A 22,818-nucleotide genomic window follows, 5' to 3' on the forward strand; every position below is an offset into this window, starting at 1 on the left:
GAATTAGAACCAGAATACAAACACAAAATATACTGACAAATTGTTTATATTTAGCACTTTCACTGAATGATCGTGAACTGGAACTCTGCAATGATCAGTCAGGTGCTCAGTACTGTATTACACCATCTGCATATTCTTCTTTTAAAGTTTGTAAAGTAGTGCTGAGTTGTCACTTTTTCTGATCTGATATGTTTTGAAGTTTGAAAAGTTCCATCTGTTCTAACGTTTTCTGTAATATAACATCCACAAGTCACACCGTTAAGCGTTTCACTTAACATCTGGTGCCATTTCTTTAAAAACAGACTGGTTCACTACATAACTAGCTTTTCAAAATTGAATTTGTTAGACAATGTGCACTTTAGAAGAAACCCATGTCTTCTTTTAAAAATGGGATCATATGAACAGCAAATAAGGAAATTCTTCTTATGTTATTGTTACACAGCAGTAAACTTTTAAAGAATAATCTCAAATTTTTTTGTGGAATTAAAATGATGATAATAAAATGACAAAACAACTTTTTATTGCTTTAGTTTTTTTTCTTCAGTTTTTAATGTAGCAAAAAAAAGGGTAATCTATATGCAGTCTCATGGAAAACGTAATTTGCTGAAAAAAGCGTAACGATTCAGCCATAAGTGAAATGGTTGTCAAAAATGGTAAGTTGAGCTAGATGGCGACTGGTGACCAAACTGAATGCCTGGATGCTTTCTATCAAATCTATTCAACTTCTGTCAAGAAGTTTCTCAAGAAGCTGGTTAATGGTTTTGTAATTTAGTACTAGTTGATCAGTTGTTGTGTTTTATAACTCGGCAACACAAACAGGTCATTTAGTGCAAGGGAAACTGGATTAAAGTGCCGTGCCCAAGGACACACCACATTAGCTGATAACTGGCTGATCTGACTGTAGGATTCAAACCCACACACTTTCACTTGCAGGCCCAGCATGTTGACCACTGAGTCACAACACCTCCCATTTAGTAATGGCAGCCATATTTGATGACAAGTTTGTATCATTTGTGTAAATGTTATAACATCTCATGCTAGCACGCTTTCTGTCAAACAAGGCTGAAAATGGCCTAGTGGATTTTTTTAAAAGTTTCAAAAACAGATACTGATGATGACCAATGGTGGATGCTGGGCCACACCATAAAGCTCACTTGGCTTTAGCAAAAAACAACAGAACAAAAATCACATTTACATGGTATTGTTATTATCTGGGTTTCAAGTACAAAGTAATATAAATACTACAATATTTTTGAAGCAATTTTATAATAGCAGGAAATTAAATAGTGGCAGTATAACAGTTTAAATGCATGGTTTAACCTCTCTAAAATATGGGTTTTGAAATGGGGTAAAAATGTACACAAAATAAATAAAACTTAGACCATATTTACAATCAACTGAAACACTAATAATTATCCCCATGTTCATAGTCATCTGAAAACCTGTCGAAGAAAATGAAACTTTTACGCTAAAAGTTAGCTGTAGTTTGATTCATTATTCTGTTGGAGGAGATCTAGCAGAATAATGTAAACAACCTGTCTTGGCACTTCTTTGTCAACGTAACATTTTGATAGGCCTTTGTTCAATGGTATATAAAAAGTCTTTAACGTGTTGTAGATCTTAATCCAAAAGAAAACAGAAAAGGAAAAACAATGATTTCAGATGTCATACATCCGAAGTACATTTCAGGCTCTCGTTACATGTTGTGCCAGGCATAAAGAAAATCCATTCCTTAAGAGATAACAAATAATTATGAACATGCTTTTGTACTCTTTCAATCTTCATCAATACATATTACCTTGATTATGAAATGAATAAATGATTCTATACACACAATCTATACAAAAAGAAAATTAAAAAAATGGACGGAATGTGAACAAATAAATCAGGGTTCATATAGAATTCTGAATGATAAATTTAAAGACTTTTACCAAACTTTTAAAACCCACAAACATAGATTTCCGAGACCTATTTTCACTAACATTTTGTATACAAGTTATGTTATATGAGAAAACAAATGCAAAATACTACAACATTGTTTAATAATAATATTCAAACTATAATTAATCAAAAGAAAGAAACCAGGAAAACTCATCTACATCTGAATCTAACACCTTGGAAAATTTTATTTGTGATTATGGAAAAAAATTAAAATGTTTGGGTGTATTTCAATTTTCAAAGACTTTTAAAGACCTCAGGGTAATCTGCTTGATTTTCCCAAACTTCCAAGGCCTTGATAATGCTACCGCATTTTCCCTAAATTGTCTAAGACCTTCAAAGACCATAAGAACCCTGTAAATAAGACCAGAATACTTTATGATGGCTGGATAAACATTCCCACTCACACAGTGAAGGAATATTTTCAATCCTTATATCAGTCCAGAATAAATTAATCATCACCAACTGGTCTTTAAAGAATTTCTTTAGTCTAATCAGTAACGATGATACATGTATATCCGTCCAGAACAAATTAATCATCACCGACAGGTGTTTAAAAAATTTCTCTAGTCTAGTCAGTAACGATGATAAATGTATAGCAGTCCAGAATAAATTATCACCTTTAGGTCTTTAAAAAATTTCTCTAGTATAGTCAGTAACGATGATACATGTATATCAGTCCAGAATAAATTATCACCTTTAGGTCTTTAAAACATTTCTCTAGTCTAATCAGTAATGATGATACATGTATATCAGTCCAGAATAAATTAATCATCACCAACAGGTCTTTAAAAAATTTCCTCAAGGTCCAACCAAAAATGATGATACATAAAATATTCGGATATAAAATTACAAGTCTACAAGGCTTGTACTTTCTGTGTAAAATATCCTTGGAATACCATATAGAAAAAAAGATTAAAATTCAGATCTTGCAAGGAATAAAAAAAATGAAAACATAAATATTATAAAACTGATGAAATCATGAAGTTATGCCATTATTCAGTGTGATGACAATCTCCAAATGATACTGGAAGATGTTGGAGACATGATATGAACACATTGTTTATAACAGCTGCATAGATACCGTTCATCCTACCTTCTCTAAATGTTTAAAACAAAACAAGTACATTTTTTTCATGGCAACATCCATCATGCTTTCCTTGCCTAATCAGAAGTTTGGTCCCTGAACCAAACCAAACTCAGCTTGCCTAATGAAAAGTTTGGTCCCTGAACCAAACTGGTCAGACAGATGATCAGGAATGTTTTTAAACTACCATTTTCTACTCATTTTCTACTCAGACTAAATAAACAAGAAACTCTCTCAAGGACCCAGAACCAGGTTTGAAAGTAACCTTTCGTATGTCTCACAGAAAAGACAAATGGAGTAAAGACGAAATTTTAAAAAACAAGCATAGGTGTTTAACAGGTATTTATCTTTGTGTTGTCCCTTTTTTCCCTCTCTCTAAATGTATAAAATCTACCTATAATAATTACATTCCATTATTAACATTAAGTTAAACCACATAATTTAATTCTTTTCAACATACATCATTAGAAATTTTACATTATCATTCGAGACAGAGATGTTATTGTGATTTCTTTTTTAAATCATTTTCTACAGTTGTTTCATGTATGACCATTAGTGAAACAATATCCAAGGGACATCACTACCATCAGGTTCGAATCCAAGAGACATCACTACCATCAGGTTCGAATCCAAGGGACATCACTACCATCAGGTTCGATCATTTACCAAAAAATTCAGATGCTTTCCATTACAAATATAACTGAGATAAAAAATTAGTGATTAATTTTAGCAAGACCATAAAGTTTATTACGATTTTTAGTAATTCTATCTTTGGTAAAATAGAACAAAAATTCTGGGACCGAGATTTTTCCAGACAAATAAAAATACCAAATTATGTGGTAAATTTCAAAAGAATTTTCCAACTCCTTTTCAAGCATGTGTTAAGAGTTCGGTTCATTTCTTTTAACTAGCTGTAAGCAAGTAAGTTTTTAAAATCGACAGATACCAGACCTGCCAACCCTGACAAGTCTGTCTCAGGAAAGCAGTTGATTTTTTTATGCAAGACTGGCCAGTTTTCAGTAAGGTACAACAAAATATCAATAACTTATTGTAAAGCTGGAAAACGTAATTAAAAGATCGATGCATTGATGATAAACATTATGTTCAACTGAAAATTTGTAAAGTATGCTTAGACTTTATTTACCACTAGTACAGTTGCACAAACTATAGTTCCAAACCCTATGCAGCTCAATGGCTTGTGCTATCTCTCAACTTGACATAATTCTTGGAAATTCTTTTCCATTTCACATGACGACGGTAATCGTATCTCCTGCCTTGAGACATATTCAAATTGGCAAGTGATGTCCAATAAACGTAAATGCATCCTTTCCAGCTTTTATTCACTCTGAATACTCCGTTTTATTTTCTGTGTCGACTATTAACACTTTTCTAGAAGCTTGTTTTCCCATTCATCTTTAACATGCATCGCTTTCTGGATGCCATTTTAAAAAAATTCTACAATCAACAGTTTGATCATGCAGACGCTTCTCATGAACAAAAAGGTGTAGTTTAAAGCATTTGGGTACTGCTGTAAAGTTAATCTGATCCCCTAATTTCACTAATCATAAAGATGAAACCTGGATCCAAAAAACCCCACAGATGAACCAATAATCCAAATTTTTCAGCAACCATCATTTTTCCATAGACTTGCAGCAAAATCATAAGAGTTGGCACGTTTTAGATGACATGATAATATTACATAAAATATGGTACATTTATATTAATACATGCACATGGCCTGCTAAAATATTGTTCTGGTGGAATGTTTTAAGTCATCTTCAGTTTTGTTTTGTCCAAATATCACGTTCAGAAAAAAGCATCCATGGAATAAAGTTCTTGAACACATTAATGGTAAAATCAATGCCTGATAAATTTTCCAGGTTTGTGCTTTTTGCTTTTCTTGGTCACTTTTCTTGTGCCCTCTCTAGCCACCAGTGCAGACAGCCACCTGAAAAATCCAGGTGTGACAACTTGTTAACTCTACCACCAATTAACAATTATTTAATGTACCTACTACTAATTACACCTGGGTTAACAGGTAATTTCAACACCAAGGTGGCTGGCTGGCTGTGGCTTAGAGGGAAGAAGCTGGTGATTTGTGATCAGAAACTGAATATAAATTTTGGCAGTTGAGAATTGTGCAACAGCTAGAAAGATAACATTTTTCTTACCAGATGAAATAACAGGCACAAACCCGGACAAACAGGTTCTCAACCGGTACCTGGTATTGCTGTAAACAGCTAGTAATTTAAAATTCTGATGACTTGAAAAAGAAAGTGTGATATTAATTATCACAGGAAAAGTAAAAGTATCAGATCCAATAATGTTTGTACTTAAAAGCAAATAAAAATCAAACCATTTTCCTGTCAAGTTGTCAATGCAGCATTTCTTTAAAAAAATTAATATAAATAGATATATAAGAATAGACCTTTTCTGGAACACCTTCCTTCCCTTCAAACCAGGTTTTGCCACCGTAAATAAGCAATAGATTAATAATAATAATAATAATAATAATGATGATGAACAGGTTAATACATAATAAACCATTCTAATATGCTGATATTCTTGTAATTTGACATACTGGAAAGAAAATGAGCCAAATATTAACTCAATCATATATTGCACAACCCTTGTGTTTTTAACATAAAAAAAGAAGAAAACCATCAACATGTTTGGTCATGTAAATAAATAAATAAAATAAATAAATTTAATTGCATAAACAGTGTTTTTATCACTTATTATATTTTGAATCATGTGGTTAAGCTTGTTATTTAGAAGGCATTTTAATCCTGTTTTTTACCTCATCTTGATGGAGAATGTGTGCGATTTGGATTTTTAACGTAGCTTTAACAATTTTAGTCATATCGCTATGATGTCTGCAGTGTGGCAGTTTATAGAGTTGTCTAGCATTGGGGCATCATGCTGCAGACATGGTTTTGGTTGTAATCAGACATATGAAGAGTGTTTAGATGGTATTTGTTTCAATCATACTGATGACATGTGTTTACATGTACTGGTTGTAATCAGACTAATAAAGAGTATTTTCATGATGTTGGTTGTTTATAGTGATGTCTAGCACTGGGGAATCATGCCACAGACATGTAGCATTATGTCCCACCCAGTCACATTATCCTGACACCAGGCCGAATGCTGCATTGAGACTTAAAATCCACCATGAATTTTCAATTCTTCTCTGAATATACCTATTAAATCCATATTATATACAATATTTGCAGCCCTTTTCAAGGAGCCAAAGTAGTATTTTCTAATAAGAAAATGTGCCTAACCTAAAGCATCAAGCTTGTCAAAATTACATCATGCCTTTCTGGTTACATTGTGAACCAAAAGAAATAATACATTTTTCAGTCAAAATCTGCAAATTTAGTCATATTACTACTAAGGATAATCTTAATCTAATCTTTAGAAGCTCTAATATTAGGTAACACATAAAAACATACGACAAGATTACAAAAACACCACTAAATTACAAAATAAAAACATGCTGACAGTCAAGAAAACATTATTATGTATTAAGTCTTTTCTTGTATTCAAATAAGCAAGCTGTAAGAGCACTCTTGAATGAGACAACAATGTCATAGTGTCTGAAATCTATGGGCAATTCATTCTCCACAGCTGGACCCTGGTATGCACAATAATGTTGTCCGTGATACCTAGTTTTAACAGTGGGAACAAAGAGAAAATGAGTGTTGGAAGAGGAGCACGTTTCGAGATGGGGTGTACACTTGGGTGAGGTCAGATAGGTCGTAGTCAATGAAATGTAGCACTGTGAATGGATTTTGTTAGAATCCTGATCAAACAGGTAGCCAGTGAAGGAAATAAAAGACGGAAGAGTTGTGCTCAGTTCTTCGTACTCTAAGGATATCAGCTACTAAAATTACGTTAACTTTTCACATCTATATTACAAACTGTCTGGATAAGTAGGTAGGCCACGGATTGAGGTGGCTGACAGAACACACTATATCCAGTACAGTTAAATCAAATACTCACTGTCTCTGGACTTCCATCTGCTTCTGTTTGTAGATCTCCAATTGATTCTGAGGCAACATGGCGGCAATTTCCAAGGAATCTCTGAGTTTGCACAGAATTTCATAATTTTCCCGACCTCGAACCTATAAAAAAAATGAGATAATTAAAATATATTTCAATACCGATGATATTCAGTATGCTCCTATAAATTTGCACAAAACAGACAAGATGCATTCAATGGCAAAAAGCTAACAGTGTTAGAAAATAGTGAAAAATATCTTGCACGTTTCTAAGAAAATATGGCCTTAGTGAATTATAAAAAAAAATGTCATTTTTAAACATTTCAAAAGCTTTTAAAGTGTGGAAGACATTTAAATGGCTCTGACAAAGGTAAACTGAATGATTCCTGATTTCTCAAATTTTATATGCACTCAGCGAGACAGATGGAGAGACAAATGACAGAAAGAAAACATGACTGCTTACTGCAAGATTGAATGTTTCTTCATCACCAATCTTCCTTTTCTTTCCTACAATGGTCATTTCTGTTCCAAGAGTTAACCTGGGAAGTGGAGCTGAAAATTCAAGAGTGAGTAAACAAACATTTAAGTGATTCATATTTTGCCTGAAGGAATATAAATGTTGGTGGTTAATGTAAGTATATTTATTTTTGCCTGAATGAGTAGAAATTTTGGTCATTTTGTAAATATATTTTTTTTCAACCCCTGTTAACAGCATGATAATAAAATTTAGTAATTACTTCACATTACAAAGGTCACAATTTACATTTATTACAATATTCATTTCTGGTATTTGTGTTACTAGCACTGGGTTTCACTAGAAGGTGAGAATAAACAAGGAGAGGCACTGGTTACTTACATTTCTTGGGAGACTGTTTACTGACAGGCATGGCCGTCTTTTCATCTGCTTTCCTATCTCTTCCTGGACAGGCACAGATTCTCACCTCCACTGCACGTCTTCCCAACACCTGGTTACTACGAAAGAAACAAAAAATGCAGAATTAAAATTTTAATTGTTTTACACTGTCAACTTTCCAATAGTTTCAACAATACTTCTTTATAATATGCAACCCAAGTGAGAACTTCACAAACAGTGCTACTTATAATTTTATGATGAAAGCACATATCCAGAATTGATTTTACATCATGTGCAGCAGCATGATTTTAGATCATGTGGTACTTACATTTCATATTAACGGCAGATGGCTAATCCTCACTACTGGAGCTACTTACAACTTTTGAACTGAGACATCATGTACTGACAGGACCGAGCCTTCGCTACCAGTGCTACTTAAAACTTAAAAACTGTCAAGTCATCAAGACTGCTCTGGTGGCCTAGTGATTAGAGCATCTGCCTCAGATGCCGGAGATCATGAGTTTGAACACTGATGGAGTCACACCAAAGACATAAAAATGGTACTAACAGCTGCCTCACTAGGTGCTCAGCATTAGGAGGTTAGTGTTAGGACTGGTGGGCCTGGTGTCAGGATAATGTTACCGGGTGGGACATGATGCTACATGTCTGCAGCATGATGCCCCAGTGCAACAAATCACTATTAACTGCCACACTGCAGACATCATAGCGATGCAAAATTGTTAAAGCTACATTAAAAATCAAAACCACGCGCCAACACACACACTCAAGTCATCAAAGCAGAGATTTCTCTATTGGTACTCAAATAACCATTTATTCTAGTTGTTATAGTAGGAATATAAAAAGGTAGTTGTTGCTGTAGGGTTAACGCCATTTTTCAGCACACGATAGGCTATACATGGCAGCCAGTATTAATGGTGGAAGAAGAACCCGGGAAAAACCCTGAAAGAACTGCCGACCCAAGAGAAGCTACTGGCAAGCTTTCTCACATACCCACATTGGCTGAATCTGAGACTTGAACCCATGCAGACAGAGGTGTGATGGCAGTGATCCATAATGGAGTGCTTTACACCACTCGGGGCCCCTAAAAAGGTATTACTAATCCTGCATTATCTTTTCTTTGACCAGAGATATAAACTTTCTAACACGTTTAAGAACTGTTCAAAAATGAGACATGTTCACACTTTTAAGAACTGTTCTAAAATGAGATATGTTCACACTTTTAAGAACTGTTCTAAAATGAGACATGTTCACACACTTTTAAGAACTGTTCTAAAATGAGATACGTTCACACTTTTAAGAACTGTTATAAAATGAGATATGTTCACACACTTTTAAGAACTGTTCTAAAATGAGATCTGTTCCCACTTTTATTATTGTCCCTAGTCAAAAGTAACATCAAGTATAATACATTACAAGGGAAATATCTGAACTCGTGTAAGTGTAATTCCTAGTTTTATTTCCTTTGTTCCCTAAGAGGAAAATTAGCTTTCTCAAGAAACGTTAAAATCAAAAGTACTTACTCTTTTTCAAGAGTGAATACTATCTGTATTGGTCTTCTGTTGGGACCTCCAACACAGGAGCCTAGGCACATGAACTGGAAAAGGTTGGTGACCCATTCAGAGCCAGCCTGGGGGTTCTCATGGGGAATAAGTACACTCTGTCTACCTGTGTACCCATCCTCAACATATTTGCCTAGCTTGTGCTCACATCTGACAAGGTGTGTGGGGGCAGGGTGATCTGAAATTCATATTTAAAACATACAATAATCTGATTAATAGATTTATTCACACTCTTCTAAATGGATATTTTGAAACAATTTCAAAACAATTCATATATATAAAAGATGAAAAAAAAAATCGTAATGTTTCTATTTATTTTAAACATGTATATAGCAAAACAATTTAAAAGATTATGGAAACACAAATAATACGTTGGAGAATTTTTTCTTCAAGCCTGGTTTTTTACAAGAAATGCAAAAATAGTATTCTCATCAGAAGACCGTTTAAAATCCAAGTGTCCTTACTTTCATTGTGTTCCTTCGATGTGGCATGATTTGGGCATCGTTTCACTGTTTCCTGAACATGTTCTGGTTTCATGAAGATAGGCATTGCCCGGATGATGCATGCTGGTGGAGGCGGCCGAGCAGGGTTGGTTTTAAACCTCACTGGGCAGGTGGTGGCCATTCGTACATACAACTTCTTCAGCATGTCTGAATACTAGTGAAAACAAATCAGGAATGGATAACATTTCAAGAATCAACTAAATTAAGACAAAAAAGATATGTATATCCATCTAACTGATCTACTGTATGATTCATCTGTGATTGTTTAAATGCAATAAGCGGTATTCGATTTAGATCTACCTCAGTTGAGGAAGTATACTTCTATTTTATTTTTGATGTGGTCTAAAGATATTTTTTCTGGTCATTGATTTTAGTTTATTTATAATTTAAAAAAATTTTATCTGGTACATTAAATGGAATAGCTCAAAGGACTGTTGTGCATTATAGTGATATTGATTAGGACTTGGTTTGTTATTGATTAGGACTTGGTTTGTTATTGATTAGGACCTGGTGTGATCAGACTGTGAGACTGTTGTGCATTAAACTGTTATTAATTAGGACGTGGTTTGTTATTGATTAGGACGTGGTTTGTTATTGATTAGGACTTGGTGTGATCAGACTGTGAAACTGTTGTGCATTAGAGTATTGCTGATAAGGACTTTCAAGACTGGACTATTGTAACTCAATTCTGTCTGGTTCATCTCAATATCTGCTCCAGAATCTTCAAAAAGTTCAAAACACCCTAACTCTCTATGTTAACAATGGTCTGGAAATTAACTAATGTGTCTCACTTCACACTCATGTGGCCTCTTCAAAGGCTGTTTAACAGTGGTGAAGCAAGAAATCAAAAACAAAACTAGAACACAAAGAAATTATATACTGTTTCAAAAAACTTTTCATTTTAGTCATCTAACAAGTCCCTAAACACAGTTTTGGTTAATTAACACAACACAAAAAACTTTTTACAAGAAAAGAATTACTTCAGTATTTGGATTAGCTATACCAAAGTCCACAGTCTATTGTTAACAAAGCCATAACTGAATATTAACAAGGCTTACATTTCAATTACTTTTTTAAAATACTTTATCTGGAATATCTTATGGTAGTGTTCAAAGAAACGGAAAATTTAGGCTTATGCTTTAAGGCAACAAGCTCACCGACATTATGTAATTCATTTACATTTTACATCAACAGCTTATTCCTCAATACTTACTGTCCATGTTGTAGATTTTGTTTCCTTTGATGGCTGTGCAAATGAAATTTCAAACCCATATTCGCCTGGGTAGTTTGTGCTGCAAGAAAAAGGAATTATCTTAATTGGGACTATTACTGTACAAGATGTATAGACAGGCTAAAAGGTGATTGTTTTTAATGCTCCCACAAACCCTCCTATTCATAATGGTTGTTGTTGTTCTAGGGTTTAACGCTATTTTTCAGCACAAGATAGGCTATACATGGCGGCCAGTATAACTGGTGGAGGAAGAACCCTGGAAAACCCAGGGAAGAACTACCGACCCATGAAAAGCTACTGGCAGGCTTTCCCACGTATCCACGCTAGCCGAGCCTTGGACTCGAACTCACGCAGACAGAGGTGAGATGGCAATGATCCGAAATGGTGAGCGCTTTAGACCACTCAGGCCCCCCCCCCATTCTTAATGGAATGGTGAACATAAAATACTTGCCCCAAACCACTAGTGTTTTAATTAAATTAAGTGCACCACAATTAGAACTTTGCAATTAATAACAGACATCAAGAATGATATATCTAGCTTTTACTTTTGATGGAAAAGTTTTAACAAGAGAATGAGTGTACATTTTCAAACAGTAAAGATATTACCATTCCCTTCATATCACTGCAACTACAAGGCAGCAGCTAGTAGAATCTGCAGTTTATATATATATATATATATATATATATATATATATAATATAATATAATATTTATTTTATCTGCCTTTGAAATAAATAAAATAAGATCATAAATTTCAGATAAGAGAATTGTTTTCTCACCTTGCTTTTATTTAACTTTTCATTTATGTTTTTTTAAAGTACAGCAATTACTGACTCATTTAAACAGAAAGAACAGTTTAAAGTAAACCAATATGCTAACTCTCAAGTGATACAATATATCTGTAACAACAAAGCTGCCACCCCCTAGAAGAAAATAGGACTGGATTAGTAATCTTTATCTCCTGACCTAGGTACCCTGTGAGATTTGAATTCCCTGGCAATGTGCCAACTATTAACCTGACCAAATACCAAACAAATACCCTATTGTGTCTTGTCATTATGATGGGACTCAAATCTTACTCATAATACAGCTATGTCATACATTATTTTCTTAACTGAAAGCTTCTGATGAATAATTATTTCATTTAAGAGTTTTCATTCAAATAATAAAGCAATGATGTTATTTGTGCAATCTTTCTAAACAATAATGAAGAAAGGATTTTCACAAGCTGCTCCGCACTTACTTCCACATGAATGAGTTTTCTCCGATGAGCTATTTTTTAAAAAATTAAGTCTTTGATAACATGTAACATTATCTGAAAACCAAGACAAAGTCAGAAAATGCCAACCCACGAGCAAGCTTATCATGAATCTAATAGTGGATTGTCATCAATTGTATAAATTTGAAAAGTCTTCATGTCAGGATGCTATGAAATATAGTCAATTTCTTTTTAGCAGATTTTTAGGAAGTTGGTTAACAGGATTTTTCTTTTTGTAACAGAGGCCATATCTGATACCAAATAGCTGTCTAAAAGGCCTTCATTCAAATTTGGTCAAATTCTGTGCAATATTATCGAGGACTCTGGAATGTTTTACTGTTTATAGTAATGGTGGGCATATTTTGTCAAATTCCTATACAGGTTTTTAAAACTAGCCATTTAAAGCTTTTTCTGTTCACTGATAACAGATCACTTGCAAAAAATTAAATGGCTACTGTGAAAGATATTTTCTGTCTAAGTCTAGTCAAATTCAGTGTTTTTTAATTTAGAGTTATTGGAATGTTTTGCTATTTTAAGTATCAGCTCAGATATTGGATGGTTTCCATCTAATTTGTCAAAGTCTGTGAAATTGTTTTTGAAAAGTTAGCAGGTTTGTCCATTTTTAATATCTGACAACAGATTACTGTAATTTGCATAAATTCTGGTCCAGATCAGAGGTTACTGAGAAGAAGTAATTTGAAGTGTTTTCTAATTTAAGTAATAATGGTCATATTTGATTGTGGATTAACACTGTTTTATTCCAAATTAAAAAGACCTTGCCAGGATGCTTTGTCACAAATTTTGGTCCTATTTTAATTCATGGTTTATGAAAGGAATTTTTTCCTCACAATATTTTTCTATATTCAATTTGCTTATGGGTTTAACAGCACATCAGTACAATACTGGCTGTATCATATAGCCAGACAAGTACATCAATTTGCCTAGCAGCCAGTCAAGTACATCAACTTGCCTAGCAGCCAGTTGAGTACATCAATTTGCCTAGCAGCCAGATGAGTACATCAATTTGCCTAGCAGCCTGTTCATCACTGTCTAGCAGCCAGTTGAGCACATCACTTTGCCTAGCAGCCAGATGAGCACATCACTTTGCCTAGCAGCCAGATGAGCACATCACTTTGCCTAGCAGCCAGTTGAGTACATCACTTTGCCTAGCAGCCAGATGAGTACATCACTTTGCCTAGCAGCCAGATGAGTACATCGCTTTGCCTAGCAGCCAGTTGAGCACAATATTTTATTAAGCCTGCACTATTCTCAACTCAGGAATACCCCACCCCATAAAAAAACGTGTTTTTCATGTTGATTGGTGGGAGGGGGGGTTGTTTTACACACCAAATAACATTACACATGGAACTATAATATTCTGGACTTCAATTCTATTAGAAAAATATAAATATCTGCAAATTGTAGTTTTGCTACAACTATGAATTTGAAGACCCAAAACAGCACATACAGCAATTAGAATACAATGTAATATTTACTTAGAACAAACAGATCTGACATTTTATATCTGGTACTTACTTCGATGGGACAGATGGGATGGGTGACTGCATGTTCGTGTGAGGAGAATATGGCGGTGGACTCGTGATGGTCTGAAAATGAAGGAACTTAAACATACAAAAGCATCCAAGATAGGTGCCTTTTGAGTAAGAAACACAACAAGGTTGTCAAGGTGTGGTGGTTTGAATAAAGCTCTGGTGTGTTGACTTTCTATGGCAATCTCCTGAATATTATGCAATGATACCAAGAAATATGACGTTTTACAGCAAGAAATTAGTAGGGATCATTCTCTCTCTCTCTCTCTCCTAAAAAACAAACCAACCGCAAACTGAAACGTATTTCATGTTTTAGTCTAAGCACTATTCCCCATGTTTCTTTCCCACTCTACAATGTACATCATGGCATAATGAAGGCATAAAAATGAAATAAAATGTCTCCCATATGATAAACTGACTTTTCTTGTAACCAATCCATCACTAGGGATTATTCTTGCTGAACTAAATGGCAAGTAAGATAAAGCTAACTCACAAAGTCAAAATACTTACACCCTCATGATATGGACTGGATGCCGAGCTGCCTATGATGTTTGTCTGGCTGTCTGGACTCATACTTGATGCACTGCTGGTCTGCCCTATGATTGGGTTCAGCTGGAAGAAAATACCAAAAGAATAAGCAATGGTGCCCAGTCTACATATAAATTTCAACCGCCTTTTACTGAAATAAATGCTGAGAACTTGAATAAAAGCATCACCTCTTCCAATGCTTCCGGGAATCACTGCCCTAACCCCAACCTGCATGTGTGTGTTGTGCATATGCACATTTTAAACAGACATGTAATAGTTAAAATGCAATGATGAATTGATTAGGTCTTAAATAGTACTAGACAATACTGACTTCTTTGTGTGATTGCAAACATAGTAAAGTTGTTTTTTGTGGTCTCAAAGTGAGATCATGAAATGGTAAAATTGTGTTTTGTGTGGTCTCATGTGAGATCATGAAAAAGAATCCCTTCAAAATGACCTACCTAAATATTTAAATATTATACTCATTTCCTGATCTGCAAGTGCTTAGGCATGTGTTAGCAAACATTGTTGCCATGTGATTTTTATTATTTACTTCTTCCTTGTATTCATAAATATTGACATGTTCTCCATTTTTACTAATCAGCTAGAATTTGTTCTACACTAAACAATAATATATGATATACAATGATATGCATCAGGCTTCCCATAGATACAAATGGTTTAAATATTTCTTGAGAGTGTGTGTGTGTGATCTGGATTTTTAAAGTACTTTAAAAAAATGTTCAGTCATATTGCTACAATGTCTGCAGTGTGAGAGTTATAGTGATGTCTAGCATTGGGGCATCATGCCACAGATGTATAGCATCATGTCCCTCCCAGTCACATTTTCCCAACACCAGGTCAACCAGTTCTAACACTAACCTCTTAGTGCTGGGAACCAAGTGAGGTAGCTACTAGTACCATATTTATGTCTTTCATACAACTCGGTCAGGGTTCTAACACACAAAAGCTTGTTGTTGTTGTTGTCATAGGGTTTAACGCCATTTTTCAGCACCCGATAGGCTATACATGGTGGCCAGTATTAATGGTGGAGGAAGAACCCCGGAAAACCCCAGAAAGAACCACTGACCCACGAGAAGCTCCTGGCAAGCTTTCTCACATACCCATAATGGCTGAATCCGAGACTCGAACCCATGCAGACAGAGGTGAGATGGTAGTGATCCATAATGGACAGCGCTTTAGACCACTCGGGGCCCCCACAAAAGCTTACTTTATAAACAGGTAAAATATAAGCAAAGAAAGAACAGCTCTGCCACAAAAAATTATGTTTTGAAATGTATAATAGAAAGGTTCAGTCTTGAAGTATTTGCTTAAAGTCAGACCATGACTGGCCAATGACAATCCTTATCTTAGTCTTTGCTTCATGTACATGATTAAGTGGTGGAGTCATTTTAAATTCATGAGAGAATATACATTGCCACTTTTCGTGACATTTCTTGTAAAATTTGTATCAAATTCTCACTGAAGGAAAATGAGAAAGTTCACCATGTCAGCTATCCAACCTACTTATTTAGTACCTTCATCCACGAATCATGGATACTTTAATAGATCTGGTGGACACAAATCTGACCAATGTCGGTATAGTTTACATGACTTATCTTTTCATCCCTCAATACAACAGGCAATTTATCATAGGGATTTAATCTCACTCTATCACCTTCACTAAATGAATGCCTAATTGCGATTATTGACCACGATATATGACTTGCCATCTCACACATTTTACACCTGACATAATTTATGTGGAGTGCTATATTTAGCATTTCTGCCTAGGTACCAGCAGACACAGTGCATTGCTATAGCAGACTTCTTATGGGCAGCACTCCAAGCCACCTTTATTGACAGGTATTTAAAATAGCCTTTAAAACCATATGATGTATATACTCTGGTGTGTGTACATACTAAGATAGACCACAAGTTTCATAAATCAAACAGGGTCATTATCACTGGTACATATGATCAGCTGATTAGATTTAACATGTATAAATCTGAACCTGAAGACTGTCAACAGACAAGGAAAAAAAGGTTGTAAATGAACAGAACAAAATCCCTATTGATTATTACTGATGACTCACAATATCTAAGGTTTTAATGCAACCAACAGTAAGCACACTCAGAACTGACTCGTTTGGAAGATAACATCACTGCAAACACACACCTACCTATCATTCATTCGTGTGTGTGTGTGTGTGTGTATATATATATATATATATATATATATATATATATATATATATATATATATATATATATATATATATAGTGGAAGTAATCTACCTTAAGATTATTATAAAAAATGAAAGCAAATACTAAATTACTCAATAAACACCCCTTCCCTCTCATAAAATGAGGTCAAGAACTCGTTCCCTACTTCAAAAATATGGTTAGCCATAATCCTAAATTAAAAAAATCAACTTTCTCATGGGCCAAATAAGGTAATATGAAAATCAACTTTCTCATGGGCCAAATAAGAGAATATGAAAATCAACATGCTATTTGGCACAAGTTGGAAGACAGTTCGTTTTATAAACATTTTCCTAAGTTTAGTCAATTTAAAAAAATGCCAACTTTATAAGCAACACAAAGTATTTTTAAAAAACACTATATAGGATACTGGTCTTCATTAGATATGCAAAATGTCTTCTTTCCAAAACAGTTCACATCCTTCATTAAATGATAACTGTTGTTTTCATCTGAAAATTTTAATTACGATATATTCACAGCGGAATCTAGATAAATCCGCAACCTTCTTTCATCTAAAAAGTTAATTTATTTTATCAAAATGCTTGCACATTTCTTCAAATGAAACTGATTTTTAAAATTCTGTCTAAAACACTTGGCCATAAAAGAAATTGTCATTAATTTTCCACAAAAAATAAAGATATACAAGAGGACTACATAGATAACAGTCCCAAAAACTTCAATGAAGAAAAAATATAACCTTTTAAGACCATAATCTTAAATTTAAATGTAAGTGGCAGGACTGCCATTAGCCAGCAATGAAAGTGAGACTAAACAATACTCACCCGATACGTTGTGAAACCAGTTCTCTCAAATTTGATCATTTTGGATGGAATAATATGACAGAAATCACAGTAAAGTTAATAAATATATCACGCAGAATATATCCCAAGTGTTGTCTATTACATTGCTTGATATATACTGATTATCGCTTTGAAAAGGAATGAGAAGAGAAGCATGCACAAACTTGTCTGTGACAAATACAATCAGGAAAGCTGGACATGATCAAACTTGACTCAAGTTCAATACATGTCTGATCACCTAGCTTGCTAGCTAAGCCCAATTATCATAAAGCAATGTTTAACATAATATAGGACTACACTGATCTGGAGACAAATAATGCATAATAATGACAAGCAGTAGTCAAAGTCACAACAGGGGGAGGGGGAAGGGAAATCAATGTGCTGCAAATGTCACTGACAACCTAGCTTCAGGTGATCACCATAGCTACCAGGTACATTAATATCTCACTGGAGCTATAAATAGCTCCATGCTAGAGTATTGTCCAGATAATAAATCCATTACTCCAGGTATGTTTACTTGTGTTAAACAGGTAAATGGGTATTATTTGACAAGCACTCTAGTGCACTGAACCGTTACAAGACCGTTATTGACTATTTTTTCTGGTTTACCATTTTAAAATAGTTGATACTATCTGCAAACAAAGACAAGTCAAATACCATTGAACAGCAGTGCATATATGTGTGCTGAAGTTGGGTATAGTGTTTTTGTAAGCTATGGGGCATAGAAATAAACCAATAATATGGTATCAGTGAATGTCTTAGAAAAAATAACTTTGAAAGAGACTGTATATGCATTTATTTAATTCTGACAGAAATACATAAACCTTTGAATACATCACAAAAAGTTTTCTGATAGCTACACAATTGTGAAGTAAATTATACATAAGTTGTAGTGTTCAGAAGGGGGTGGTGGGATTTAAAACACTTGTCCTAGTGTAAGTGAACTAAACAAAACGGCTCATGTACCCTTGAAAACCAAACAACGGTCAAATTATGTTCTAATCAGAATTAGATGAACAGTTTGTTAACTGTACCAGACTTAATTTGGACCGAAACTTAACTAAACCACAGTTGTACAGAACAAACATAGTCATCACATACATCTTTATTTGGTAGTGTATATGAAATACACATATCACACGCATATTTGGGTATAGGGGGCTCTGGATAGAGGTAGTACCTTTGTTGTGTGGCAGCTGTAGTTTCTAAGTGGACAGAGGCACTGGCCCTCATCCATTTACCAAATCTCTCACATCTGCCTCCAAGAAGTAACCATTCCCGACATACCCCAAATGATGTTGAGGGGGTGATGTACACATTGCATCACTAGATGTATGAACTTCTACAGTGAAGTCACCAGCTAAGGCATAAGGTCTCTACAGGACAACAGCCAAGTCTTCGGGACCACAGCACACCTATTAGTAGTCTGGCTGTGGTCAACCAGCTATGGTATGAAATAGCAGGGAAGGCAGATCTCTTCAGCCATGGCTGGCCATCTGCCTAAGAGAGGGAAACTCCGATATAAAACCTACAGCCTGTAGACCTTGCTGTCACCGCCATGACATGCTGGGTCATGGCAGATGAACCCTAGGTTTAAAGGGTGAGGCCAGTTTGCACAGACTGCACTCCACGTAAAAGCTCCATTGCGCAGGCATGAAGGAACTGTCTACTGTCTACCCCTATATCTGTATGACTCTATCAAGCCCTGCAGTGATGGGAAAGGGACGAAAATGGCAGGTGAAAGATGTCACTGGAACTCGCAGTCCCAATCCTATATAATAATAATAATAATAATAATAATAATGATAATAACAATAATGAGGACTTTGTATAGAGCCTAATCTTTATAAGCTCTAAGCACTTTACAACATTAAACAACACCTATAAGATAAAAAACATATAATGATATAATTACAAAAACAAACACCATGAAATTAGAAAACATAAAACTTTCTTAGAAAATTATTATTTGGAAAATAATAGTGTGACCCCGCTTTAGCGCACTCCGTTATAACATGAATTCGGATATAACGCAGTCGTGGTGTGGTTTCCGAAATTTCATATACGTATTTTTCTTGTCACAAAAAAATCTTTCTTAAATGTACGAAAAAAGCATAAAACTTTATTATCATTTTGGGGATGAGATATCGTATGTTGCAGTTGTGGGGTTTAACACCATTTTTCAGCACACAACAGGCTATACATGGCGGCCAGTATTAATGGTGGATGGAAAACCTTGGAAAGAACCACCAACCCACGAGAAGCTACTGGCAAGCTTTCTCACATATCCACATTGGCTGAATCCGAGACTCGAACCCACGCAGACAGAGGTGAGATAGCAGTGATCCATAACGGAAAATGCTTTAGAACACTTGGCCACTCAGGGCCCCAGACTGCGTATGAATAATACATTAGTTTTTTCTTCTTAAAAGTACAAAAAATAATGCATAAAAAGTTTATTCTGGGATCGCGCAGGTCTTCGCCAATGTCGCAAATTTGGATTGTTTTTCCTTATTGGCAGGTGAGTACACGGTATTGATACTATCACAGCTGTCAACCCTCATGAATTTGGCGTTAATTTCAAGACTTTTTCAGCGATTCACGGATTCACGCCGCAAGCCAAAAATTTACGAATTCTCCAATTCTCAAAATCTTTAATAAAATAACTGATTTTTCGTTAAGCACTAGTCGTGATATTCGCAGTTGCCGAAATGGTCCAGTACTGCTGGTCGTGATATTAGATCTACACCCAATTAGTACAGTTGGTCCAGTAGCAAGCATTTTAGCCTATTTTAATCTACAGTCAAACCCGGTTATCTCGATTACGTCGGGGGTGTAAAAAAATCGTCGACATAACCGGGTCCCGAGATATCCGGGTTCATAAAAACCGGTAATTTTAAAAATGTCCTTGAGCATTACTCCTGTCTCTTGCTGGTGTTTACTGGAATCCCCTCCCACTGCATGTTACAATAAAATAAACAAAACGCTTAATTGATAATAAAATGAAATGAACTAACCTGGTGTTGTTATCATTTATTCCTTTTTTATCATCATAAGTAATTTATTAAAGAAAAAATATATGAACTCCTTATATCACATGTAGCGTATGCATCCATTACTGTAGTGTGCATCACTTATGTCAGATAACACACGACGCATTTTTATAATTGATGTGAATATTGAAAAACAAATCATGTTTGGTTGTACTCAGAGGTTTGAATATGTTATCAGATTGAAAAATGGATCAAAGAAAATCACAAACGAGAGAGTGAGAGAGAAACATCCACCGATTGCTTTCAGGCACCCGCCATTCACGCATAACGCGGTGTTAGGTGCAAAATAACCAAGATTGTATTATATCCAGGTTAATATATGACAGTATCTCGCAGATAAAGATCAATAAATGTTTTTGAAAATACATGTACATGTACATGTACATTGACTGTGAGTGCAAATGACACTCCTTTCGCTAGCATGGGTTACAAAGAGTATTTATTAAAGCAAGTTAATGTTGAGTAGACTACTTACCCCGCAGGCATCAATGCGAGTTTGTATCAATTATGATTCCATATGGCAAATAAATAGATGCGCGGGTGGTGAATAATAATATATGTTTTAAAACCGTGTGTGGAGAGAGTGCATCTGTTTCAGATGTGGCTGTTAAGGAATGGCATAAAGAAGTTTTGCCAAAAATCTTAGACAAGTTCAAGCCATGCGATATATACAATGCTGATGAAACGGGGCTATTTTGGCAATGTCTGCCTAACAAGACGATGGATTTCAAAGGAAACAAATGCCATGGAGGAAAAAAATCCAAAGAGAGAGTAACTTTGCTTTTGGCCGGAAATATGGATGGAAGTGACAAGATCAAGCCATTAATAATAGGAAAATCAGAAAATCCAAGATGCTTCAAAAACCTGAATAGGTCTTCTCTCCCCATTGACTATAAAAGCCAGTCAAATAGCTGGATGACAGGTGATATCTTTACCAGCTGGTTACGCAAGTTAGATCGCCACTTACAGTTTGAAAAACGAAAGATCGCATTGATAATAGACAACTGCCGTGCTCACCCATGTGTAGAAGGGTTACAAGCAATCACAGTGTATTTTCTTCCTCCCAATGCTACCAGTAAGCTTCAGCCACTCGACCAAGGAATAATTCAGGCTTTTAAAATCCATTATCGGAAAGCTTTAGTTTGCAATTATTTGCTTGCAGTTGAGGAAAAGCGATCCTATAAACCAACTCTGCTAGACGCCATCATGTATGCCCGTGCAGCTTGGAACAGTGTATCGCCGAAAACCATTCAAAACTGCTGGTTCCATTGTATTTTTCCGGAAATTTCTGATGAAGAATTTCACCAGCAGTGTTTAATTGCACAAGAAATTAAAGAGCCTCAATCAGAAATAGGTCTTGAAGCGATGGCTGATGAGATTGCGGACTCCATAGGCATTGCTCGGGATGAATTTTCTAATTATGTTCACGTGGATGATGATGCCAATGCCTATGGTGAACTTACTGATGAGGAAATAATCCAATCGGTGACAACGAAGCAGATACAATCATGCAAGCAAGATGATGATGATGATGATAATGATCAGCCTATCACTATCCCAAGCTACAGTGAAATGTCTGAATGCATTAAAAAAATGAAATTGTTTGTGGCAAGTGTCGACGGTGCCGAGCATATGTATGAAAACGTAAGTGCTTTTGAATCGTTCGTTACAAATCAGCACCGGAGTAAACAAAAGCAGACTGATATTACTTCATATTTACTACAAAAATAATGTAGTGCACATTATGATATGTTTATGTACTTGTGTGTTTTATAGATGTATAGATTCAAAATGAAAAAAGTATTCATTTTTTTATTCATATATAGTATGCGTTTATTGTACATGTACGTGTAGGTAATTTTACCATATATTTTTGTAGTTCCACTACATTATGTTCAGTTTATAATTCCTAGATATTTTGAAAATATTGCTGACATGTTTGGCTATTTTGTCATAAAATGCTATACAATAAATCGTCATGATATTACGTGCATATGGAGCAATTTCATGACCTGAATATTCAGCCGATCAGCACTTTTCCGTCTGCACATTGATTATTAATGTGTACATGTACATAATATTTCATTACTTGTATCTCCTTGATTGTTGTTTCTTGTATACATGTACTTCGGAACATAATTCATATCTGAAATGTACCTTAAGAA

General features: G+C 35.1%; 1 protein-coding gene across 9 annotated transcripts in view; it reads right to left on the minus strand.

Annotated features, from left to right (window-relative positions):
- LOC149781770 (tumor protein 63-like) overlaps positions 1-22,818 on the minus strand; it is a 154,305-nt gene that overhangs the window by 14,983 nt on the left and 116,504 nt on the right. For 7 of the 9 annotated variants that reach the window (XM_089935917.1, XM_089935916.1, XM_089935915.1 and 4 more), the window contains 8 exons: positions 14,518-14,619; positions 13,994-14,064; positions 11,182-11,260; positions 9,930-10,122; positions 9,427-9,643; positions 7,889-8,004; positions 7,496-7,584; positions 7,034-7,155 (listed from right to left, as the gene is read on the minus strand). In XM_089935917.1, the coding sequence (XP_089792043.1) occupies positions 7,034-7,155; positions 7,496-7,584; positions 7,889-8,004; positions 9,427-9,643; positions 9,930-10,122; positions 11,182-11,260; positions 13,994-14,064; positions 14,518-14,619 (989 nt within the window). Of the gene's footprint in view, positions 1-1,185; positions 4,974-7,033; positions 7,156-7,495; positions 7,585-7,888; positions 8,005-9,426; positions 9,644-9,929; positions 10,123-11,181; positions 11,261-13,993; positions 14,065-14,517; positions 14,620-17,582; positions 17,731-22,818 lie in introns of those variants that run through there. The other 2 variants (XM_089935921.1, XM_089935922.1) reach the window with 2 other exon arrangements.

The sequence above is a fragment of the Sinohyriopsis cumingii genome, chromosome 15 (assembly GCF_028554795.1).
Source record: "Sinohyriopsis cumingii isolate HCF-2022 chromosome 15, ASM2855479v2, whole genome shotgun sequence".
In the NCBI taxonomy this organism is placed as follows: Eukaryota; Metazoa; Mollusca; class Bivalvia; order Unionida; family Unionidae; genus Sinohyriopsis; species Sinohyriopsis cumingii.